The sequence below is a fragment of the Anopheles arabiensis genome, chromosome 3 (genome assembly GCF_016920715.1).
Source record: "Anopheles arabiensis isolate DONGOLA chromosome 3, AaraD3, whole genome shotgun sequence".
Lineage (NCBI taxonomy): Eukaryota > Metazoa > Arthropoda > Insecta > Diptera > Culicidae > Anopheles > Anopheles arabiensis.
In genome coordinates, this window is record NC_053518.1 from 18225146 (window position 1) to 18250823 (window position 25678).

The 25678-nt window shown below is 44.0% G+C and overlaps 2 protein-coding genes across 13 annotated transcripts in view; both read right to left on the bottom strand.

Annotated features, from left to right (window-relative positions):
• Positions 1 to 18162, bottom strand: part of LOC120900188 (epidermal growth factor receptor) — a 94927-nt gene extending 76765 nt beyond the window's left edge. The window contains exon 1 of the mRNA XM_040306855.1: positions 16488 to 18162. Within this exon, the coding sequence (XP_040162789.1) occupies positions 16488 to 16608 (121 nt within the window). The 5' untranslated portion in view covers positions 16609 to 18162. The remainder of the gene's footprint in view (positions 1 to 16487) is intronic.
• A 1748-nt stretch (positions 18163 to 19910) lies between these two features.
• Positions 19911 to 25678, bottom strand: part of LOC120902479 (protein NDRG3) — a 46708-nt gene continuing 40940 nt past the window's right edge. For 10 of the 12 annotated variants that reach the window (XM_040311255.1, XM_040311245.1, XM_040311248.1 and 7 more), the window contains one exon: positions 19911 to 24798. In XM_040311255.1, coding sequence (XP_040167189.1) covers positions 24536 to 24798 — 263 coding nt within the window. In that variant the 3' untranslated portion in view covers positions 19911 to 24535. Of the gene's footprint in view, positions 24799 to 24963; positions 25104 to 25678 lie in introns of those variants that run through there. The other 2 variants (XM_040311252.1, XM_040311251.1) reach the window with 2 other exon arrangements.

A 25678-nucleotide genomic window follows, 5' to 3' on the forward strand; every position in this document is an offset into this window, starting at 1 on the left:
GAAGCTATTCTGAGCCGAGGGGCTGGAAACTCGATACCGGAGATACCAATTAATCACACCAGCTCAAGCCGATTTTAGCGTGACTACAAATAGAACGCTCGTCCAATTGAAATCGATCGAACATTCCGGTTAAGTTGGTCATTAATCGCTTCGTTTGCGATTATCGATGCACTGGATGGAGTTGGGAAATTGGGGAATGAGAGGCTCACCCCCAAAACTGGTCCATTTCGTTGGCGCAGGTAAGTGTGTCAATACGTGTACCGAAAATTGGACAACAGAAAATTACTTCCCAAGCAACAAGAAACTCACAGTCTTCTCGAACTTCACCAGGCACCATGACGAACGCTGACAACAGCTACGGCAACAAAAACGCACCAAGATCATAATTATATGCGACTCATCGTCATCATCGTCAGCGCGCTAATTATGCTGATTGGTGCGAATCTGGTCTCATGCACGGGTAATGATACAGTCGCAGATTATACAGTGGCACCTTGTGTGTGTGTACCAGGAGGACCCAAGACTCCGTTCTCTCCAGATCGCAGATTCGCTGCGGTGACAAGTGTGCAAGTGTGATCGTGCGAGTTCCTTTTCGCATCGACGTTCTCAACCTCCAGAGCGAAGATCTTGCTTGGAGAGGACCGAGGGACGAGGTTGTAGTAATAACCACATTTAGACGCTCGAAGACATCTTCCCTTCAAAGGGAGGAGTAAGGGAGACCATCCCGCATCGTGTGGTGGTGTAGAAGCGACGAAGGAATAGTAGCCCCGAAGCAAGAGACGGTCTGCGTAGATCACGTCAAAGATCGAACCTTGCGCCCACGGTAGTTAACACACTAAGTACGAGCGCCGTACGTTTTTTTGCTAGCCGTCAAGCTACTAGGATCGTTCGGGCCCGGGAGCGTCACCGTAAAGGTTCTGTAAAGCCTACGATGATGTGGCTCTCTCCGTCGCTGCCTCTGCCGTATAAGGTCGACCCCGTAGGGGGTGAGATAGGTGAGGCACGATCGGCGAGGGCAGCTTCCAAAGCCGGTCCGGTTTCCTGTTATTTACTGCATGGAAAGGCAACAAAGATCGATCGATCGATCGATCGCGTCTGCGGGATGCTGACGATGGTGCAAGAGCGGGCGAGTACGCTGCAGGAAGCGAACATGGCTTGTGTGTATGCGTGTGCGTGTGTATGTTTGGAAGGTTTGAACCTCGGAAACCTCTGCGGTACCTTCGGCGGCATACGTTTCGTAATGGGGCTCCCAACCGACAGACGATAGTGTGCGTGGGTTTGGAAGAAGGAGGACGAAACTCGGCAACTACTCTAAGGAGATGAACACACTGCACCGTTTGGTTCTACATTGTTTTGGTTTTGCATAATCGATCGATGTCATCTTCCTGTCCTGATGGGTGATAAATTAGTGTTTTACTCTCGGGAGTTGTCGCTATCCACACTAAGCGTTATGGGTTATCTTCTTCTCCTGGCGATAAGAGTAACCTTTTCCAACTTCTTCCTACAATGTGTTGCTTCTTCAAGTGACGGTCGCCGTTTGATCTTTCTGGGCTTAGGCTTAAACAACTCACAAGTGACCGTACCAAAATCTACAAATCATCAGACTTTTTTTTCATTCAACTTCAACAAACGTTTTAGGAAAACAAAAAGACGGGTGCGTTCGTAATGTAAACATGTGATGCGCATCAAAATCCCTTCCCCAAATCTACGCCCCCGGAGCTCCGCGGGGAAATGAGTCATAAGAAATCCAACCCTTGAAAGCCCACCACGAGATTGAATGAAGAAGCTTTTAATTGAACCAGCGACTGTGCTGGTCGGTTGGCTGCTGATGGTAAAGCGAGCGTTTTGGGGCGAATGATTGAAGACGAAACGGAAAGAAGCTAACGAAACGGAAAGAACACAACAACCGAAAAGGTAACTCAAACTAATCTGTTCCAACGCTGTTCTGCAGCCACACGAGCTTTGCCGTGGTTTCCAAAAGAATGGCTCGCTTGATTTTTGTGAATGAAAACTACCCCGTCATTCGTGCGGTGGGTATAAGATGTAAGTTCAAAAGAAACTAATACACACATACACACACGCTACGCTGTGCTGTAGAAGAAAGAAACACAGTACAGTTTCTTCGGCCACTATTGTGCCGTGTGCTGTAGTAGGGAAATTAATCTCGCAGCTTAGAATCCTGAAGTAATTAAAAACAGAAACTCCCGATGTTTGTAGCAATGTGAGGTTACAACTCAACTCAACCGCCTTACACGTGTCGGGTAAGTGAACTTTAACATTGGACGCCGCTCTCAGCATCCCTGTCTTTTATTCTTTGCCCTCTGTACCATCTCAAACGGCGGCTAATCGCGTCGAATATTTCTCAATTACACAACACTATTACTCATCCAATTCTCGGCCCAGTTGCCGCGGCAAGATGCAATTGCGCTCGAAGTACACGCGGTGTGACGGCGTCTAGGGCTGGTGACGTTTGCGCCATCTTAACATCGTGTTGCAACGAACACACCACTGTCGCGACAAGTGAGTCGAACCCATCTTTTTGACGACGCTCGGTGTGGGAAGAAGCACCAGCATTCGATTCTAAGCTCCAGTGCCAAAGTGAACCACACAGGCACACTGTGCACGGCCCCAAGAAGCGAGCTGTTGGACCAAATCAATTAAATCAATTGACGGCGATTAAGTTGCCGAAGATACATTCCACAACGAAGGCTCGTTTGCGTGACTGCATGGAGGAATGGAGTTGATGGCCCAGTGTTATCTACAGATGTCCAGACAGTTCGTTGTGGGGAATTCTGGCGCAGTGTTTGAACATAACTTTGGCCAGAATGACAAGCGTGCTTGGATGGTTAGGAACTCTTCAGGAATTGAATCAGATACAAACCGTCCACAACATTTTTGCCTGCTCACATCTTTCCAGTGCTCTATGGTAGTCTATTTTTCATACGTAAATGTCTCATTTTTTATCCACAATTGCTGTGAAGATCCGCTGCCTCTTGTGCTGCGCGCTGAGCATGCGCTTGCCTCTCGGAGCAAGCGATCTAATGTGTTCCGAGAAGTGGGAAAATAATTTTGACTCACAACCATGACGAGTGAGCAACAAATCACAGCAGCAGCTCTGGTACCAGCCAGTCAGCGGCGCATGAGATCATTTCTTCCCCGGCTACAAAACATATGGACCAAGCCCGAGGGGCCTGTGAAAGCAATGCAATATCCTGGGGGTCAACACTAGTACACATGGAGAGGCAAATAGAGAGGGAAGAAACCAACCTTCAACCGTTCCGTTCCGAAACATCTGAAAGCACTTGAATTCGAGTCGGGCATCATTTTTTTTTTTAGTTCGTTCTTATTTCACTCCCATTCCCAGCTACTCCCGCACAAGGGCAATATACGCACATTCACACTGCACATGATGTGCGGGAAAGCGACAATGTTTTCTGTTTTATGCATTCAAGAAGCAAACAGCAACAACAAAAAACACACGCACATCCAAGAAGAAGCTAAGATGCATCTTGTGTCTGACATTTCTCATCAAAAGGAGAGTGTTGGGGGATAATATGGGCATAACACACTGGAGCTGACCCCCCCCGTACCACTTGACATCTCTCTTCGACCCTCTCTGCCCATTGCTTGTAGGTCAATCATGCATTAAATAAATCGTGTAGTGTTTCACCTTCATCACCTCTCACTCAATCGATCGCTTTCATCGGTTCGATCGTGCGCGGACCAAAGTGGGAGTAATGGATGCATCCCTCTGAATAAAAGTCTTAAAAAATGTTCCTTCGATTGCGCACTTCCATACATGGGCACCCGACCCGATCGATAAAACGATCCACTCGCACGGGTCGGGAGGAGTTTGGAAATTTCAATTTAATTGGCCATTTTTTACCATCACCACCTCCCCAAATTGTCATCGCACAAACAAATGAGTCGAACAAACACGGGGCACTTGAGGCGGCTAAATGAATTATTTGACCAGCTTGTTGGCGATCGACATGGAGAAAGAAAACCCCCCAAACCCGATGCCCAAATACATCCCAACCGCGTTCGGCAATTAATTTCAACAACGCAGGGCGCTGACGATCGACAAAACCGATCCGGTTTTTGCTCCAGTTTTTAATGGGGCTCCCTCCGCTTTGACGCCGGATTTCACTGACGCTACCGGGGATCGAATGGGGGGAAGAAGAACATAAGAAAAAGCACCCATTCAGCCCAAACAATTAAAGATGCTGTGGGAATGTGTCTTGTCGTGGAGGGCTTTTTTTTTCTTTCGAAATTTTGCACTATAAACATTGGCGTCTTATCGTACGATTGCCGCCGCAGCGTACACATTTTATCTCATGCCCTTCTCACGACTGCCAAGGCTGCAATTATCGCGCGACCACTTGATGATGGAAAGTTTTCACATGCATTTCATACTACCCACAGCCACACAGCACCGAAGTGCACTCGCGCCCAGATGAACCTGATGCAGAGTGCGTTTGTTTGTCGGGAGTTTTTTTGAGTTATTTTCTGTGACATTTTCTCCAGATGGGCTCAGTTGCTGGAGCTGCGAGCAAAGGAAGCGCCGAGCAGGGGAAATACCAACCGTTCCCTGGAGAACCGAATCGCGCATCTTCACGTGGTACTTCACGGAACCCGGTGCAAGGATCCTCGAGTGCCACTGGGTTGGTTTTGTGTGATTTATTTATTTCTCTTCAGATCATAAAGCAACAACCAAAAAATGGAAGGGAACAACACACCCTTGAGAACGGTTCGTTTTCGAGGAAAACCTCGGCGAACAGATAACAGGCAATGATTGCAGTGGCAGGAAAAGAACCCTTTTGAAACTGTCGAGTGGTGGCTGTTGCTGCTTCTCAAAAGATCACCTCTTGATCGGAGAAGATGTCACTGCTCAATTAATTCTTCATTCATCACCGATCGGATGCGCTACTCCCAGGATGTGCCAAGTGTTATTAAGCGAGCGCGTCGTCGGAAGTTAGGCCACTCGGTGGGTTGGACCTTCCGTCTTTTTTTTTGTTGGTATCCTATGTTTTGCCTTCCTTTTCTGGAGTGTGTCTTTCAAAACACTTATCCTCCTGTTGTGCGCTGCTCACGTCCTTTTCGCTGCAGTTGCTTATTATCGCGCAGCGCAGCGTATTAGCTTTCGAGGGTCCTGTTCTAAAGCAAACCGGAAGGATGTGGAGTGTCGTGTTCATTTGCCTACCATGCATCATTGAGCTAGCAGCAACAACACCGACCGTTAATGCCTGCGGTAGCGACAGAAGACGACAGAGCAGACAACGACACACCATTCGGAAGTGATGATGAAGGAAATGAGCAGCGGAAGTTCAAAGTATGATGATGCTGTTGTTCTGTTGTTGTTTTCTCGGCATTGCAAAACAAAGCATTACCCTCAAGTTGTCGATAAGACACTCTAGTTTGATGGAGTGTGTGCGAGAATGAGCGGACCCTCGGTTAGGTCAAATGCAACTGCAGGCCATGGACGTGACGAATGCCACCTCAGCATCTCATAATGATACACCCTGTGTCTGTGTCTGGAGGCTCTTTCTTGCCGCCTCACAACGTACCATTGCCAGTTCCTCGCCCGAGAACTTCCAACCGGACGTGCATTGGGTAATTATCACATATCTTACGCGGAATGGTCTTGACGCATCCGGTCCTGGCGCAGTGCGTGGAAAATGTCTTCCCGACGACACACAGGGCCGTTTTCCATCGTGTGATCGTGAGAATTGGACGGAAATAAAACTCGATCGAAGTGCAATGGAGGGCGACAATTATTGTGATAACTGTTAACTGGGCTGCTGACGCCTTCGGGGACATGAGCGGATGGGTTAAGCGATGCCTCCGAGACGGGATGCAACTACCGCAATGCCTCATTCTTGAGATCTTCTCAAGGGCAAAAAACTGAGATCCACATTGTGCAACCTTATCAACTCATTGACGAACTGACATAGATTTCAACAGGAACAAAATGGAGCTGCTTCGTCTTCTTTTTACAAGTGAAATGGTTCCATCCTCAGAAATTAATTTACAGTAAATAGTTGGGAATTTGGCCTCGATTCGAACCGTTCCGAACAAAACAAACTCATTTTCCACTTTAACGAACATCAACAATGTCCTGAGCAGCTCGAACGAGCGCTCGAAACCCAAAGCCACCTGCCCGAAATGGTTCGATCGTACGGCAGCGGCACACACTAAAAGAACCTTCTTTGCCATTCGCTCAACTGGAATTCAACAGTTTCCATTTCAATCCAGCTGACGATCCAGTTGATTAGCGCACCGGAGCCACCGGAAGCTGAAACGATTTAACGGTATCGTAGCGCGCTCAAAGCACCGCACGGCCGGGATGCCGCCACTGTCCACAGCAAAACACATCAAACAGAAGTAAAAAAAAGCCTAGAAGTCATCAACGGACGAAAAATCAAAGTATGGCAAATAAAACTTGGACCAGACACTTTGGCCCGGGAACAAACACCAGGAATGAAGTTATAAAACCGTTTCACATAAACCCGAAACCGAATGAAGCAGATGAAGCCAAACGCATTTCGGGCGTCACCTGCCGCACATTCTCCATACATCGTCCCCATCGTCCAACGGAAGGTCATGCTGCGGTGGCTGTGAGTGCTAATGCTTTCACCGGAGTTGTTGGTGCTTAATTTTCCGCCCAAAAATTCCATCCCGAGCAGTGGGCACTGCTCGTTAAACTTTACGGCCTGCTCCATCAGGTTGGGGCAACCGCATTCGCTGATTATCCCGGAGTGGCTTAGAAGAGAGGAGTAGAGTTAAATCTGAGCCTGAGCGTTTGGGTGAAACACGTGAGCTTTGAGGCTTTGAGTCGGTGCAGCCGGTGAGGAAGACACATGCACATTCCGTTGGGAGGGTTTGCAGCAACGGGCAGCAGTAAAACACGTACGCGAGGCCACCGCGTTGTAGATGGTTGGTGAATGGAGTGGCAAGATTTATGATCATGCCTTCGCGCACCCCCAGGCCACATGCGCCACATGTGTGGCTGGTATGGGACCGTGAATGAATGCAAAAAAACGAGGCAAAAATGCCTCCAGAAGACACGAACGCAGTGATGCGACCTGTTGCTCGGCGATGATGCAACAAGCGTAAAGTGTCACCTTTTTGCATGCCCGCCGTCAAACAATCGTTCGGTTTCCCTGCGCCGCGGGGAGACAAACCGTTTGAGAAGGCTTCAAGCAGCTCTTGATCTATTCTTTAGATTGGATGATATTTTTAATGACTGTGTCTATGTGTCGTTTGAAATGTAACTGCTTGGAGCAACCATGAGTGCCATGAAAAATTCATGCAAACGGCAAACCGCTTGCAAGTGTGAGTACGCGAGCGGATCGCTAGCGGCTCCGTGACACAATCCGTTGAGCAAATGGGCAACAAAGAAAAATTACAGTGTGGTCAAAAAGTATTACAGAAACAAGGCAAATTAAATGGAAACTGCTTAGTTGCAGCAGTTACTAGTAGTGAACAGTTACTTTCTATAAAGGAGAAGTGTTTTTCTTGTAATAAACTATTAGCAATAAATAAATTATTGATGTATGTCCAAGGTCCTACCAAGGATCTGTTGATTCTTAATTCAATTTTACCCAAAGGTTTATTATTATGTATGTATTTTTATGTATTATTATGTAGGTAAAGATAAGAAATCATTTCAAATTTTATGGTTTTACCTTCCTTATTCAGTATTTAAAAGGCTTTCATGAAACCAGTTAGTTTACTTTTCCTTTTAAATGATTTTGTAATCCAAGAATACTTGTGTAGGATGCGTAATTCGGAAACAGACTGTATTTCAATTTCATTAAGATCAATTTGAACTTATTGATAGTTTACATTTCATTTAGGTTCAATTTGAAATCGGTTAAGATTTAAAAACAGTCATATCAGAAATTTTTACGTAGAACTAACTAAATAACTCGTTTTTTATCCTTTATATTAGATCCAGACTTAAACACAAAGACTTCAACGAACACACATTCAAATCAGTATAAAAACCCAACCAAAACGCGCGTTTCTCTCAAACTAACTCAATTCCTCGTGTTTTCTGTTCAGCTCCGCTTCTCAACACACTGTACGTGATTAATAAATGTAATAAACCCCTCTCCATTCCAAACCGCACCAGCTCTTCTCTTCCTTCTCCTCATTCCTCCCAAAAAAAAAAAAAAAAAAAAAAAAAACGCTCCAGGGGCTACATTCAATGCTAAGCCGATGCGTGGGAGTTGTGATTACAAAATTTATTATTCACCATCGCGCGGGGATTGAGCGGCCCGCGATCCGAAGCCCCCGGCCAGGCCAGCGACTGAGACGCCGTGTACACACAAACACTGTGACACGGGGTGACACGGGGGGATTAGCAGCACGGAAACCAGCCAAGACGGGTGTGCATGCGTGTGTGTGTGTGTGTGTGCGTTGTCTCACAGGGAGGGGCTCTCTGGCAGCACAACAACTTCAGCACAAAAAGCCCGAACGACCAGGCAGCAGCGAACGAGCCGGCAAATGGCAAAATTTTAAAATTCACACTATAAAACGACACCGCGCGGTGTTCCGCTCGATCGTGGTCTTGGTGCGATCTGGCCGTGCGCCGTTCGCGCAAAATGCCGTCCGGCGATGATGGCGATGCTTCGTCTGCGTTCACCCCACACACGGGGTGGGTTTCGCATTTCTAAAGCCCTTGCGGGCTTGCCTGTGGGGTGGATGCGAGTCGCGCTTTGTGGGGACGTGTTGCACCAGTGGCCGCCTGGAACTCGCCCTGAATCATAAGATACCAAACAAAACCTTCCTATTTTTGCTTTTGCTACCCCTCCCGAGCCACTGAGCTGACGGGTACGGGCAACAAAGAGACGCAAAGCCGTGAAATGCTTTTGTTTCGGTGGTGTAAAATGAGATTTTCCCGAGAAATTGTCGCTCGGCACGAGCTCCAACCGAACGTTTTTAACCGCAGCAAAGGGGTGCGTTTTTGTGTGTTTCGTACGGCAGACGACTTAGCTCGATTTGTGTTAAGTAAGCGAAGCACCTAAGCTCAACGATGATTAAATGCTGACGCATAGTGAATGGCTTCCAGTACAAATTGCGCTTCAGATCTTTAGCCGGGCAGGTCTATCTATCGTGAAAATCGATCAAATGAGGAGACTATCGTGCGCAGTGAGTCAGGAAAAGTCAATTTTTAATTCCGAAAGCAAAACACAAACCTGCGGCAGAGGGTGGCGCAATCATTCTAATCTCTTTGCCCCCTGTCGGCCCCGGAGTGACAACCATCAAACCGCGCTCCGAACCGCAACAGCTTGAGATATTATTTTGTTGTTTATCTTTGGTTTTTTTCTCACTCTATTTTTATTTACTTATCAACACTCTCACACACACACACACGCAGACTCGCTCAGACGCTGCGACCGAGTTGCACTTTATCTTGACAGAAAAGTCAACAAGTCTGCGGGTTCGCCCGGAGGATGACTTTAGCCTCTTATCTTATCACATAACCGCCCAGTGCCGAGATACTTGCCCCGTTCGCTAGACCGATGTCGAAATGCAGCACCTTGTACGGGACAAACCCAACTCGCACAGGATCTTTCTCGCCTAGAGTGGTAGTGGTCAACAGGGCGCTTCTCGGCGGCGGGATAGAACGCACGTTCACTCCGCGATGAACTTTGCTTATTAAACATGCCTAAACAAACACGTAAAGGGGGCGACAAAACCAGGCTTGTGTGGCTGGTGGTTCACATGTGGTTTAAAAGCAATACGACCAGTAACAGCACCAGCACTGGTTGATATGTAAATCCTAAGCAGACCTGCGCCGTGGATCGTGCATCAAAGTGGACGGCGGACAGCGCTGAGCATTTATTAATATTCCGACCATTTTTCTTTGGAACTCGAGCCAAAATCTAATTGATTCAAAACGAGTCCTGGCGTGTACAATAAATCAAAGGTTGTGCATGTGCGGTGCATCTTTAAGCAGAGTTTGATCCGGATTTGGTTCATCAAACTGTTTAACTTTAAAGATATAACATGTAAAGTGGTTATTTTATCAAGATAATGTATGAAACATGTTCAATTCTCTTATATTAAATGCAAATTTAAATCACCGACGAATGAACATGATCGGTACATGGAACTAAAAAAGAGGACAAAAAGAGGATTTTTTCTCTTATTTTTTTTTCCAACATTTTCACCACCTTGCAAAGCATGCCTGCTGGCACTGATGGCACGTACGTTAATCGCATTTTTGGCCCCGAAACTTTATATAAATCAGGTCAGAGCGAGAGCAGCGTTCGGTGCTCATTGCGCGCTTCATAAAGCCCGCGTACGCGGCCCCAACATATGGTGTAGGAGCGCTGGTCCACCGCTGTTTTTTTTTCTCTTCTGCTGATAGTAACGCTAGATTTTGGCTTGTGCTAGGCTGCCCAGTGTTTCTACCTCAATCGATCTACGGTTATTATTCGTGTTCTGATTCGTGCTCGTTCGCAAACGCGCCACGATTTAATGAACTTCTTACACCAGCAGTCCGTTCGAATACAGAGTGAGAGGGAAACGAAAGGTATCGGCAACCCAATCTAGCGTGTGGGAGAACTTGTACTGATTTGTGTACACGTACGTGTGTTTGTACAGTGACAATTAATAGCAACCAGACCCAGCATACTAGCCAAACCGCGTGTAAAGCAAGGAATAAAAAAAACACACCAGAGGTTCGTCGCCTGAGCCGTGGTAAGTTCTTTGTTTTCTATCGCTTCTATCACGGCCCGCGCAAGCTCCCGCGCAGAACGCGTGGTCGGAGAACGGGTTCTAGCGCTCGGCAACGGGGGAAGCTTTCGAACATACGAAATGCAGTGTCACCAGCAGTGCAACTGCACCAACACCAGCAGCGACTTGAAGAAAGCGAAGCGACGCAGATTTGCGTGCGACCCGTAGCAGATAGGGTAATATCTTAGCCTTAAATCATGGGCTGGCCAGCCGTCAGCCTCAAAAAAACATAAACAATCTGGACACACTCACACAAAGACGCTGGTGGCAGTCTCACCCCGCCCGCTCCAAACCCTCTTCCCCGTGACAATGGGTTGCGCTTGTGACGAAGACTGACGCGCCGAATGTTTATTTGCTATTTGCCCCAAACTCCATGGCCAGTTGTTGGGCAGAGCAGTCGCCCCGCCCCGGCTCAAGGCTTAAGGGAAGCAGCGAAACTAAGAGTGTTTGGTTTTACCATTTGCCTTCCTTTTTTGTTGTGTGTTTGCACTGCCTTCAGCCTTGCGTCTTGGCTTTCAAATTCGGTGTGTAGACCCCGGAGCCGTACGAATTAAAACCATTTCAGAAGCTGCACCAGCACGAACCAGCATATTCTGCATACAAATGCATACATACTAATGCGAACGGTCACCAGTTGCGCTGTTTATAAATTCCTTTGTAAGCACTACTCCTTCATATTTTCAATCATCGTTATGCAGGTCCATCAAACTTTGTTCGAGGATGTATTTTTGTGCATTGTTTTGTTGTTGCATTGCAGGAAAAACAAATCTCAAACCTTCGAGTCGAGAACTTTGGTAGAATACAAGTGAGCGCTTTTCATCGTGCGGTCCCCTCCACGCCCGTGAAGATCATTTGCCACAAAGTGGTTGTTTGCGTAGTTTGTTTGTACTTTGCGTAAGCCAACGGGAATCACCGAGGCAACGAGCAGTGCAAACCTATCTGTAAATAGGTAATCTACAATCTTAACCTCAAGTACCGCGATGCCCGGTACAACGGGTGTTGAGTGTAAGTGCAATTGTTTTGTAGGCACACACAGCACACACACAACCGTGACACAAACCGTGGGCAGGTAATGAATCACTGCCTGAGGCAATGAGATTGTGGTTCAAAAAGATCAAAATTGTTTGCAAAAGTCGTGTCATACATGGACTGAAAAGCAAAAGTACGCAGAAGTAATTGGTTCGTGGCGTAGAATCGTCAAAGCTGTTTTTGCGCCAAAAACATTCAAATTAAAGGCTTTATTACACTGAATTTACAAATAAGTAGACGTTCATTTCTTGATTGAAAGTAAAGTCTGTGTTAGATGCCAAAAGTGCTGTTCACAGATCGTAATTCGGAGACTCTTGCTTAATAACAATGGCGACGAACCTAAGTCTTTTGAATGCACTCAAAAGATACATTTTCAAATCACAGTATTTGATTATGTTTCTAGATTCGACCTAAACTTTTGAAATGTTAAATTATTTCTTTGACGACTCAAAAAAAATAATGACTCAGAACTGTAAAAAATACTTTACAATAAATTTATTGAACTGTTTTGACAAATTTTATCATAATTCCTCCATGTATGCAGACTGGAATGGCCATTTCTTTGAGGAATGACAACAAAGAAGAAGATTTGTAAGAACGAGTAAATTGATAGAAAATTATGCAAAATTATTAATAGTTCATTTATTTGTTGTTTGAAACATAAAAAATAATAATTTCATTTTCATTTTTACGCTACCTATATTTCAATTCAAACCCTTCAGTGGCAGATCTTTCGCATGATCAATTTACTACACTTACAAATTGCTTTATAAGGTTCTTTACCATCACAGCAGAGGAATTGCTCTTTTAGCACAGTTTCTTCTTCCCTGTAAGCTTCTTGTAGGAAGAGTTTAAAATAGCAGCTAAAATTGCCAATAGACACCTATCGTTCCGCCGAAAAGGCCGGCCCTAGCAGCAGCTGCTGTTCGCCTGCCCCGGATGATGCTTTGCCGTGCGAAAACCGATACTTTGTGCTGACGGTGCGCCCACAGTGTGGGCCGCCACGAAAAACACTCTGGCTATCGGCCAACACAAAAGGCTCCCGAAAGGTAATACCTCGTGCAAGAGCGGGAAAGGAAGTGCGCACCAGTGTACAGTTTTTGCATCTTTTCAAAAGCCCAATAGAAGGTGCATGGTGCATCGGAGCCCGGCTACACTTTCGCAAAATAGTACAGGCAGAAAGGCCAGGACGAAGAGGGGGGAAAAGATGATGGAAAAAAGCGAAAAAAGCGAAAAACAAAGCCAGCATACAAAACGCGTCGAGAAAGAAATGGTGAGGTGAGTGAATGGAGTGGACTGATCTACGACACGACATCGGACAAGATCGAGATGGAGAGCAGAGAGAGAGAGAGAGAGAGAGAGAGAGAGTAAGGCAGAGAGGATAGGACTGCGTGTGGGAAATGGTAGCATACAAAACGCAGCATAAAGTGAAGGAGGAACCCTTAAAACCAAGCAAAAAACAAGCAAGACGACTCAGCAGAATGATGCGAGTGAGTGAAAAAAAGGCAAAAAGAGAGGGAGAGAGTGAGCCACCACACACACACACACACACACACACACACACACACACACACACACACACACACACACACACACACACACACACACACACACACACACACACACTAATACACAAACACACACACGATCGCAGGTACTTGGTGGAAGAATCATCGAACCGTTCCGAAAAAAAAAGCAGCAGCAAAGTGTAAAACAATACGAAAAGAGCACTCACAGCAAACAAACCTTCTCTTCTTTGCACCGCATGCAAACATAATTATGCTTCTCCGGCTTTTGCAACCAGCACCACCAAGCGTGAGATGCAGACACCACCAACACCAACGAAAAACAACCCTGCCCCTGAGAGGCAAACACAACAATCCATCCTCTTGAAGGCGACCTGTGTCCGTGCGCTGGCCCAAAACCCAAAAAGCGAGATGAAAGCGAAGGCCTCTTCCTTTCGGCCCAGCAACCTTGCAGCCGTGTGCATCGGTGCAGCATGTGCTTTTGTTTTTTGTTTCGACTGCCTAGAACTTGCAGTTGCCCGGCGCAAGTTCCGGCGCAAAGCAACCGATGCTCGCGATGCGCTTCGCTTCCCCTGCTTCCCGGGCGAATTTGGGAAATCGGATTTCGGGAAACGGTGTGCCCGTGGGACGCGTTACATAATTGCACGTTACCATGTCACGGTCATGAAGATGAGCATGGATATGTTCGCCCGTCACAGGAAACCGACAAATTCTGCCGCCTTCGCGCCGCATTGGATTACACATGCAGCGGGGAGGATCGGGGAACACCATCCTCTCCGTGGAAAACAAAGGAGGAAAAATCCCGACCCAGGCGGGATTACGTGCAAAGCGGGAACGGGCTTAGGGTGATCCCGTTTCGGGTCGGATCACCGAAACGTACGCAACTGGGTGAACACAGATTAATTATCCTATTTTCTCGTCACACTTGAATCTCGAGCGCGGCTGTTTTGCATCACAGGCGACGCGAGATGAACGGGTGAGGTCAGTCGGGGTTGGGTCGTTTTATGTGTGTTGTGTGTGTGTGCGGCAAGGTCCGGCCCGTTTCGCAACTGTGCGGGAGTGAAAATAACCCTGAGCAGGGCAGCTACTATCTTATCGGACAGTACGTACTACAAGGCGAGCTGTAGTGCAGCAGCCTCACCCGAGCTCGGAGAGGGCGCTTTGGTTTGCCACAACAAGCTGAAGTTCGAAACCGAATGATTGATAGAAATGAGAAAATATAAAACAAAACTGTCTATGCATTGTTGTTTGAATCGAGCGGGGTATGTTTTGATAGCAAAATTGAAAAGAATAGATTGTTCAAGGAATCGAACGGACAGAACGTGTAGGAATGTGAGTCGCCTCACATGAGGCGCATTGCCATGTAGTCAGGGTTGCCTTGGCAAGCTCAAATCCGTTTTATGGTTTTAGATCCTTCTATGGTGACTGGAAATATGCTCTCAGGAAAAGCACAAAAAGCACATAAAGTTATAACGTGCTTTCGAAGGTATCTAGTTAAATTTAAACGTGAAAATCGAGAACGTGAAATCAAATGAAAATGTCATGTTATAATCTCTGCGGATGATTTAGTTTACTTATTATTTATTTGGTTGATTGAAGAAAACTATTTCATTGTTGGATACGAATTTCAACGTATTCAATTCAATGGATCTATTACTGTCTAGACATACACAACTTTGATAAAAATAGGGTACAACTTTATGCAAAAGGTACTTACGATTAATGAGAAATCTTTCATTTGTAACTCTATCATTAGGAATTAAATTTAAGATTTTCGGTATTCAATTTCATACTGTGAGCATCAATGAGACTATTCAAGCTTGAGACTTGTTAATTAAAAATTTAAGATATCCTTTAGAATAAGTACTGTTTCTAAGTTTATACTCTAACCAAAAACACAAATAATTGTTGTGATAAGGCACATTGTTTTTTTTTAAGTTCAGTATGATCATTATACTCCATTTTGCCATTCCGCCTTGCCATTTCATCCATTGTAAATACTAATAAAGTACAACAAAACATAACTTTCAATGAAATAACCAAAACCAAAGATATTTAGTCTTGTTTGTTTGTGTTAAGCAACAATTTTGCAGCAAAAAATTCTCAGGACCGTCCAACCCGATGTCCACAAAGTTTAGGAAACGGATAAATAAAACACCAATTCCATTCTCCTTCACGCTTCAGAAAGTTTTATTCGAGATAAATCCTGCTTTAAAACATAGCACAAAATATCAAAACTTCTGTTTTGTGGCACAAAGTGAAGTTCGCTTCGCTTTTGTATTGATTGAACCGCAAGCGCAATCTCAAACTCAAAGCGCACGAATGTGGGGTGCGTTTGCTTCGTTTCTAAATTCATCCGTTTCAGCAAGGAAGCGTGTAAAAGTGCCATGACAGCACGTTTGCGGTGGGGTGTGGAACAAAACCCTCACGAAAAAAAAACAAAACAAAGTTTCAAACTTTTCTATATCACACACTAGTTTGAATTAAAAATCGAACCGAATCAGCTCAAAGTAGTGCTCCCAGTGCTGGCTGGCTGGTTGTGGTTGTGTATAAATAATTTATGACGCAATAAGATTTACTTGATCGCTCGCGCTCTCTTTCCCCATGGCGAGTGAATGCTGTGGCCGATCGTTCCCTCCTCACGGCCCTCGCAAGCGCTTATTACGCGCCCTCCAAACGCGGTTGGGTCGCGCCGCGGAATCGCGTGGGTGCGCGTTTACCTTGAAGTGCGCGAATAGGCACGCCGCGGACGCACACACACGCACACACGCAAAAATGCTCTATTCACTAGTTCGTGTTTCTTGTTGGGCCGGTTTTTTTTTTGGGATGAAAAGGTTTTTTTACATCGTTTGTAAATGACAGTATTTTAGTTCGATTTTTCGATATGTTAAATATTATATGTTCTTGGTTTGCTTTAATTTTTACCTTGTTGTTTTCATTTCAATATTCTTCTCTTTTTTTGTCTTATGTTGGCTAAGATTTATTACTTTTCCTCTTATTTTTGTTTTACATCTTTTATCTGATTTTTTCTCTTGAGTTGGATTTGATTTTCAAACTTTTGTTTACTTTCTTCTGATTTTTTCTGATATTACTGATATATTTATTAGGTAAAAACGGCTCAAAACTGTTTTCGTACGCATCGCAAAAGCTAATTAATCATCTCTAGCAACCCGAACCACTTACCTCTCATTTCGTTGATCTCGTTTTTGTGTGCAAAGTCTCGCATGTAGCAGCTGCCCGTCGAAAACAGCACGCTCAGCAGTAGGGCCGCCGTCGCCAGCCTCACACAGCCGTACGCACCCATCTTCACTGCGTTTTATCACTTGTGTGTACCTCACTTGTACCCCCGTTTCTTCTTCTTCTTCTTTCTCTTCCTTTCCCTTGCCCTTTCACTCACACGAGCGCACTTGGGTGCAACAGGTTGCTGCTGTTGCTGCTGTTTGGTGGGTTTTTCTTGCTTCCCCTATACCGAATATTCTACCCTGCTTGTCGTTCGACCTGTCGCACAAACTCACTCGGTGGCCACTTGTTTCACGGCTTCTTGTGACACTAGTCTCATCTGGCAGCACTGTGGGGTGCCCCGTTCCATAGCACACTGGTTGGGCGTTTTCGGATTGGCGTTCGAAACTGAATCGCGTTCGATGGGCGCCAAAACCCCAAACTGCTTTGCAGCAACAAGTGTCAGTACTGTATAGAACGGTTTTGGGAAAGATGGTCGATGTATTAATTCCGGCTTCGATGGATTGTTTTTCTTCTCGCACAGAGACACTTTACAAAGTGCATTACATTCACCATTGAAGCTGTGTTTTGTTGCCTTTTATCAGACTTAAATGCTTTTATTTTTAGACTGATTTATTTCCCTTCAAAGCTCACTCATCACAGGCAGAAGCTGCTTCCTATTTGTGCTTCGAACTGAATCGTATCAGAAAGCTAAGTTTTTCGACCAACTTGAAAGATGATTTTGGCCTTGAAGTCACAACAAAAAAAAATCACACGAACACACTTCACTTGCTATTCTTCCTCACAGCACTGCAGCACAACAAAAACACTTGTTCACACGCGCGCGACAGTACGCAACATCGCATTCCACGCTCACCAAGATTCGGATACAATCGTTGGGGAAAAATTCACTTCAAAAAAACACATTCAAACCAGAAGATCTTTCACTAACGCAAATGCACTATTTTCACCGTTTTTTTTTTTCGTCACCAAAAACGACACTTTGCTTTCCGCCGTACAATTTCAAACACTCAAATACGTTAACCACTACCAAACGCTGATGCGTTCCCTGCTCTGCGCTATTTTCCTCAACCAACAGCCCGTGAAAAGGTGGCGTCAAAACACGATCGTCAGGGGCTGAAACTGTACGCACGGACTACGCCAACCGGAAGGTTCGTTGCGGCCCAAGAACACCACCGCACGGTGTAAAGGCATCTTTCACCCACTACACAAACCACACCACCAGGTAGCAGCGGTGGCCAGTTGAGACGAGCCGAAACCAACAAAAAAAGTTAAATTTGTTGGCCTTACGCTGTGGGGTTGGCCACCCTCTCCCCTGATTTTCGTTCGGTTGCCGTTGGGCTGTGTGTGTGTGTTTTTTATTAGTTTTTTTCTGCTACCACCTTGTTCAATTGTGATCACTGCGGTCTGCGGAGTCGTTTGCTCCCTTAAAGTATACTGTTTCTTTAGCTTTTGATTCACCTCTCCTCTCTCTCTCTTTTTCACACACTTTCTTGCCGTTGAAGTGTGACGAAGAAAACACTAATAGTTACACCACGAGACACTGTAGCGAACATAAAAAATACACACACACATCCGGCGCTGCTGTGCCCTTCCGTCGATCTTCTAGAGTTCAACTTCAAACTGCAACTGAGCCTATGCTCGGGGGTAGGTCGGATGCTAAGCCAAACGCTCACGCTTGGTGGAAGGTTCGCTCTCTTTGCATTGGACGAGAGCGGTAGCTTGCTGACTCTCTCGTGAGATGGGCCATTTTCTCGCCATGTTTTCGTGGTGGAATTTTCTCGGTCCATAACGCTGTTTGAGCATGGCTTAAGGGTTGAGAAGAGTTAGATGCTGTGGATTTGTTTTTTTACTTAAATACATTTGCTAACAAAAGTAATTCACGAAGTATTATTTAAAAAATATACAAGACCTTAAATAAAAAAAACTTTAAAGAACACAACAATTATCAGACAAATAAAAAATCTATTTTTTAGCTTCGTTTCCCACCTCATCAACCCGTAGCAACTTGTGCGCCGAACTTGCACGTAGTTGCATGCCATATTTGATGCGATTTACAGGGTTTCCCACGATTTATTGGTCAGTTCCCATGATTTTTTGGTGCGTTCCCACGATTTTTTGGTCGTATCCCATAGATTTTTGGTTCGTTCCCATAATTTATTGGTATTTTCCGATTGGATATCAATACAATTGCACCAACAAATTCTGGGAAACGACCAAAAAACCGTGGGAACGCACCAAACAAACATGGGAACCCACCAAAAATTGATGGGAACCAACCAATAAATCGTGGGAAACCCTGTATGCTGCCCTCTTATGCTGCTTCACGTTTATGTTCCATTCCAGTGGCTTGTTTTGCTTCGCTGATTCTCTCCCCATGTTTGCTCAGCGGTTTGTTGACGAATCATTCTCTTTCGAGCTAAGCTGAACTGCGAGCGTACTCTCGTGGTCATTAAATTTGAAGCGTTGACGCGTAAACAGCTTGGTCGAGGGTATCACCAATACCTGCGTACCAGGCGCTTGTTATGCAGGGCTCAACAATCAGTTGTGATGGGAAGGTGATCGTCTACAACGAAGTTTAATTTGTATAAGATAACTATTGGACTGGCCAGAAAGAATTAATAAAAAAAAAAAAATAGGACGTCAAATGTTCTGTAAAGATAAGATTTTTGCAAACATTTTTCTCAAATTTAAATATTCTATTATTTTAGATTTCATTTTTTCTTATTTTAATTCCATTTTTTTATCTATATCAGTTAAAAAAAAATATAAGCAAGCAAACCAATTACCAAGAATTTGCGGCCAAGAAATTTGCGACTAAGTAATTTGTGATAGGTCACAACTTCTAGGGAAGTTTGTGACCTACAAGTTTGCGACCAAGGTATTTGCGACCAAGAAGTTTTTTTTGCAACCAAGAAGATTGCAACCAAGAATTTTGCGACTAATAATTTTGCGATCCAGATACTGGTGACCATGGATTTTAAGACCAAGAATTTTGCGACCAAGAAGTTTGCGATCAAGACTTTTGTGACCAAGACTTTTGCGACCAAGAAGTTTGCGACTAATGAAACGAACCGCGTCACGCCGAAACGCACCCAATGAAACGATCCGACTGTGCACGATGATTGTTCATCCCTGAAACAGAACTTTACAACAGTCACATCGTGACCGAGATGAATATACATCACCTCATAAAATCAAACTAATCTAATCTTGTTTGGAACAAAATAGAAAAGAAATATTATAACATCAAACAACACATTGAAGGACGAAAAAACCGTTTCTTTGTTAATACAACACTCACACGAAACTTACCGCTGCAGATTTTTTTCCGTCTCATCATTTTATCAAATGAAAACACACACCTCCTATCATTACTTTTTATTAGTTCTTTTGCCATACAAGAACTTTGGTTTAGTTTTATTCATTCATTTCGTTTTGTTTGCTGTTGGTTTTTTTGTTTTCGCTCATTAGTGTATTCATTTTGGTTTGCATTATTGTGACTGCTTTCTTCTTCTTTTCTTTGCGGGGCATTTTAAACACGCTTTTGCTTGTTCGCTTGCGCAACCATCCGTATATCCGCTCTTTCCAGCTATCGCTTACCTTTCTGTTTGCAGCCATGCTTAGCTACTCCATTGACAATCTCTGCCCTCTGCTGTGTTGCATTAATATGTGGCTGTGTGTTTAACCGTTCTACTAGTTTGTTTTTGTTCTACTATATGGCGGCAACATGGCGCAAGGGTTGTTTTTTTGTTTGTTCGTATTGGTTGATGAGTTGCTGCAAGCATTTGCCTTCTGCCGGAGGCGGAGGTTTATGGTCCGCCCACCGGCATGCTTTGATTCGATCCTTTCGGTAAGCTAGCCGGTGCGTAGCAGCAAAAGTGTAGTTATTAGTAGCTATTAGCTCATGGATATAAGTTGCCCTCCCCAAAACTCGGTTCCGTTGCTGCATTCTACTAGCCTGCTTACTTTCTTCCTTCATCTAAAGTTTTAATTTTATCTTCGATTTTATTTATCATTTTCCAGCTTATCACAAACAAACACATGACAACGGAAACAGTCGGTTTAAACTAAACGGCAATATGCAAAAGATGGAGTCACCACATTCCAAAACCTCCGAATGTTTATTAATGCTACGCGGAAAGTGTTTAAGTTTGCTGTAAGCTAAATCCTCTTCCGGCAGCCTAACCGCCATCCTCGCGGGTAGAAGAACATAGTTGCAGTGCGCTTTGCAAGAAAATTGCAAGTAAAAGGGCTTTTCGAAAAAATCTATCACCAGCGGCGCGCCGACATCGCGTTTAGAGACTTCTATCATGTTCATCCAATTTCAATAATCAATGATTAGGCACTCAAGTGATAAATGAATCGCTCTGCTGTTTCGGCCACCCTTCCCGCATATGTATGTCCGTGAATGTTCACGCATAGCTATACAGTTTAGCTTGCATTTAGTGTTGTGTTGTGTCACCTCAATTCATTGCCTTAACTGCATCATGTAGTAGCTTCTGCACCAGTTTGCTGCGTTTTTTTGTTTGTTTTTTTGCTATGCACCCGTGATGGATTTTTGCTGAGAACCGTGTCTGCTCCTTATCACAAAAGGCTTTTCTTTCTAGCCGGATGTCTCTAGTAGATCGTTCCTTGCGCTCAGTCGCATCTGGCTAAAGCTATAGTGCTAATACGGAGTGTGGTATTGTACGAAATATTGTTCTGCAGTTGGTTTGTTTGGTATTTTATTCGTTTATTCTGTTCTGTTTGTTTTGCAAAATTAAAACCATCTGCTAAAACGAAACTAAACAAAAACAACACACATATGATGACATTTCGATGTCAACGAACACGAAACGCGCAGAATCAAGTCGAGAATAAGCATCGCCAGGAGCTTTTATTAGCATGGTTTGAACGTGCATGCCTAATTAATCGCATTCCTTTGTTTAAGTGTTTGTAACCGCCAGCTTCTTCCTTTTTTTTTATCGACAGTTGAAAGGGGGACGTTGGCCATATTGCCACAAAGTAACATTAGCTACACGGTACGCTGTAACTGACTTTTTAGCTTTAATTTGTAGGTGATCTATCTGTTCCTTTCCTAGCACGGTTTTGGAATGTTTTTGGTTTTTTGTCTTTTCTAGTCCGGACTTGTGTTCGTGCTTTGCGTTTCGGAAGCTTTTCTGCAAGCTTTCAATACACAGTTTTTGTTTAACGGGATCGGGGTGTTGAAGAGAAGAAAAGGAGCCTAGTTAGTGGGCAAGCTAGTACATGAAAAGTATCTACAGATAGTAAGTGTTTCTATGACTACGTAGTTTCGGTTGTTTTTTTTACGTTTCCGCTTATCTAGGCCATATGAGTGAAAATGATGATAAAACGAAATTAGGTACTGAAAAGTAACAAAAAATTTAAATAAAATTGTATCAAATCGACTTAAATTAATTTTAAATTGATTAACAGGTCTATACAACGTAAACATTAATTTAAAAAATACAAAACAGTACATCTCTATGTACTTAGTATATTAGAAATGAAAACTGAAACAAAAACTATCATTAATCGGAAACATCCTTTCACCAATGGCCGGCCCGCGTTTCGCCACACTCCATAATGGAAATCACTGTTCACATCCAAATTTGCAACAAGTGTGTGCGTGTGTGTTTGGTGGCGTTTGCTAGCGCGGTTTAATATGTTTTAATAATAACTTACAGCAGTTTAGAGTCACTGTCAACATCACTACAGAATAAGATTTGCCCTTAGTATGCTTCACTAGTCTGGTTTCCTCGTCTAGAGTAACAATTTGCTTTGATTTCTTCGTTTTGCACCGCGTACCGGGCCAGGCCGGCAGCTATATGCATGAAACTGTAAACTATACGATAGTTGACAAACAAGTGTTACAATAACATTTTAATAATTAACTTCAAATTAATTAAATCATTTAATCCATTTTTAACGAATAACGGAAATACAGCACAACACAGTAGGTAAAAAAGTCACTAAAAACTATGCCAGATTACACAAATATGATGACGTTACAACATATTGATTATAAAAGTGGTAATCAATCGTACCATTCATGTTAAATTACTAAATATAGTAAGAAATTTATACAACATCAATTAAAATAAAAAGATCAATTTTAATGCTTTGAATCCCACAAATAGTATGCATATCATCATATTGCATCATTAGCTTTCATGCCTATCTAACTAACAATCAACCACGTCCACGTGCAGTGTCCACAACAAGTAGCACATTGGCGTAGGTCCGCTACTATTCCGTCACTTGCTTCTGTCATGTGAGTAGTGCTACAATCGGGCCCCCATCTAGCCTCGTTGCTCGGCGTCTCGTTGCGTGTTTCGTTTTGCTCGTATGCTTGTGGGCTGTGTTTCTTTTTATTAAATATATTTCATCGTTTCGTTTGGTCTTTTGTGAAAAGCGATTAAAAAAGTGAGAGGAAGTAAGACGTAAACTATGGCAGTTTATATTTTACCGTTTTGTAGCACTTTCCCAGGCCACGTGGGGAATGCAGTGCACTCGTTCAATCAAAGGATTTTCTAACGTATCGAGGGACGTTGACATTTAGTACGTTAATCATATAAACGTATCGAGGGGGGGGGGGGATGTGTAAAGGGTCCGTGTACAGATTCGGGTTCAAACGTTCCATTTAGCCATATTTGTTTTCAACAAAAATCGATCTCAGTATTGCAACAGAAAAACCTTGAACGAGCTGTTTCATTTTTTTCTTCTTTTTCTTGTAAGCACATGGATCTTGATTCACTGCACAACGGGTCGTGTTTTTTGTGTTTTTGTGTGATATTTTTTCTCCTTTGTTTTTAGTTATTTAGTTCGTTTATCCTTAAGCTATATTAGTGGCTGTCTTCTCGCGTGCGGCAGACGGCGGTTATCTAGTGTATGCTAATAAGATTACTCCTTCGGCTTTTAGCTTAGTCCGTTTTAACGATATGCATCTCACGTCTCACAGCAACTGCCATACATTTTTGCCTGAATATCGGGTTTGGTTTTTTAGGGTGTTTGCGTGTTTCGGTCGTTTTTTTGTTTTACTTTATTTCGATTTACTTTTTGCAAAAGCTTTCACATTTCCTTCATCATTTCCATTGTTTTTCTCCACATTCTATACATCCTTTGTTTTTTTCATTTTTCATTTCTTTTATTTGACGCGCTTAGCGCATCTTCTTTATCCTTTTCCTGTTTCACAGTATGGTGTTGGCCTGCTGTTCTGTCTGCTCTAGACCTAGTTACATAGTTTATGCTTCTGTTTCTGTTTTGTTTTTTTTTTTCTACAAAATGTACATCTCTTTTGCGCCATTGGTTTGCTTCTTTTCTGGTTTTAGCGATTGAATTGTGTTTTTTTTTTCTTTGCCTTTTCCAATCGATTTTGCAGTGCTTCGCTTTAGCAGCTACTACTAACGAAGTAAAAAGTAGGGCGCCCATAACAGAACAGCTCTTGGAGCGTATTACGAATAAGAAATTGATATTGGATTCTTGTTGGTCATTTTAATCCTCTCGCAAGAAGAGCCGTGTTGGAGAAAATGGAAACGAAATCAATCACCAATTGTATCGTTATTGCTTTTGCTGTTTACATTCCATGCATTTTAGAACTTTTTTTTGACGTTACCTTCCCTGTCAAATTTGCTCTCAGTTTCGTTGGATAAAGCCGAAGCTCGTAGAAGCGTTTGATAAGTTTTGTGGTTTTTCTCTTTTCTTCGTTCGTTTGTTAGAATCTCCTTTCTTGTCTGCCATTTCCAGCCCGTCCCTACGCTCACTTAAAATTGCATAGAAAATATTGCATTCAGCATAACTTTCTCTATTCGATACCGTCGGTTCGTCCACACCTCATCCTCCTCGGCCTCTCCGTCCGCCACACCGCCCCCCTCTTCCACCCCCCGTCCCTTGGCAACATCGGCTCGCTCCCCTGCTACCCAGCCTTCCCGCACGTTCGCAATGATCCGCATCGCCGGTCGGTCCACCCGACCCGATATGTCTCTTTTCTAGCACGCCACGTTCTCGGGCAGCGGATTCTCGGTTATCCGGATCGCACCGTTCTTCGCCCGCTCGTAGATGGCGCCGCTGGCGCCGATACAGGCACTGCCGGTGCTGGAAATGTTGGCCGTTGCTGTGATGCCGCTGATGCCACCGTTGCCGTTGCTGGTTTGCAGCTGATCTGCGCTACCGCCACCACCGCCACCGCCGCCGCCGCCACCACCGCCGCCGCCGCCCGCCGCCAGCACGTTCCCGTTTAGCTTGTCGAACTCTTGATTGTGGTTATGACACGACACCGGTTCATTGTTGTTAACGTTGTTGTGGTTGTTGTTGTTGTTGTTGTTGTGGCGGTTGATTGCAGTTGATGCAGCAGCAGTAGCAGCAGTAGCAGTGGTAGTATGGTATTTAGCATGCGGTGAAAATGTTGGTGCTGCCTCAACACCATTAGTACGATTAATAGCTGTAGCTGATAAAAGCGAGGTGCGTGTCTTTGATGGGATGATGGTTCGCAAATGAGCTAGTCGTTATAATAGGTTGGTTTTTATATTTTCTCTGTTTTTAGGTAGAAAATATACACTGATTACATTTCAATTAATATGATTCCGCACAACGATTCAATGTTTGTATTGTTTTTTTTTCTGAGTGAGAAGGGATGAGCTTTCATTTTTATTTAACTGCTGTTGTATCCTCTCGGCCTTTCTCGCTAGCTGTTTGGACGCGGCTTTAGCAAGTAGAGTTTGAAATGGCATGCAAAATCCTGCTCTTTACAACAAAAGAAACGATCACCTTCTCGCGGAAATATTCAATCGACTGTTCTAGCTTTGCCTCACAACTGTGTGCAGAACGATTAGAAAGTATGAAGAAGGAAATAATTGCAAAACAAGGCGCAAATTATTGTATATTTTGTAACCAAAAAGACATTCAAATTGAAAAAAATATCTTACAAAACACGAAACCAATGTGTACGGGTAATGTAAAACATTCCTTATCATTTAAATTATACCACACAAAGCTGATTTACAGAGAAACGCACGGAAAAATAATACAAAAATAGGGGAAAGCTTTTTGCTGTGTTGTTACGATACGATACGATAATGGGAGAATGTGGCAATGGGTGTGAAACGACACGACATGAAAATGGTTCCGAACAG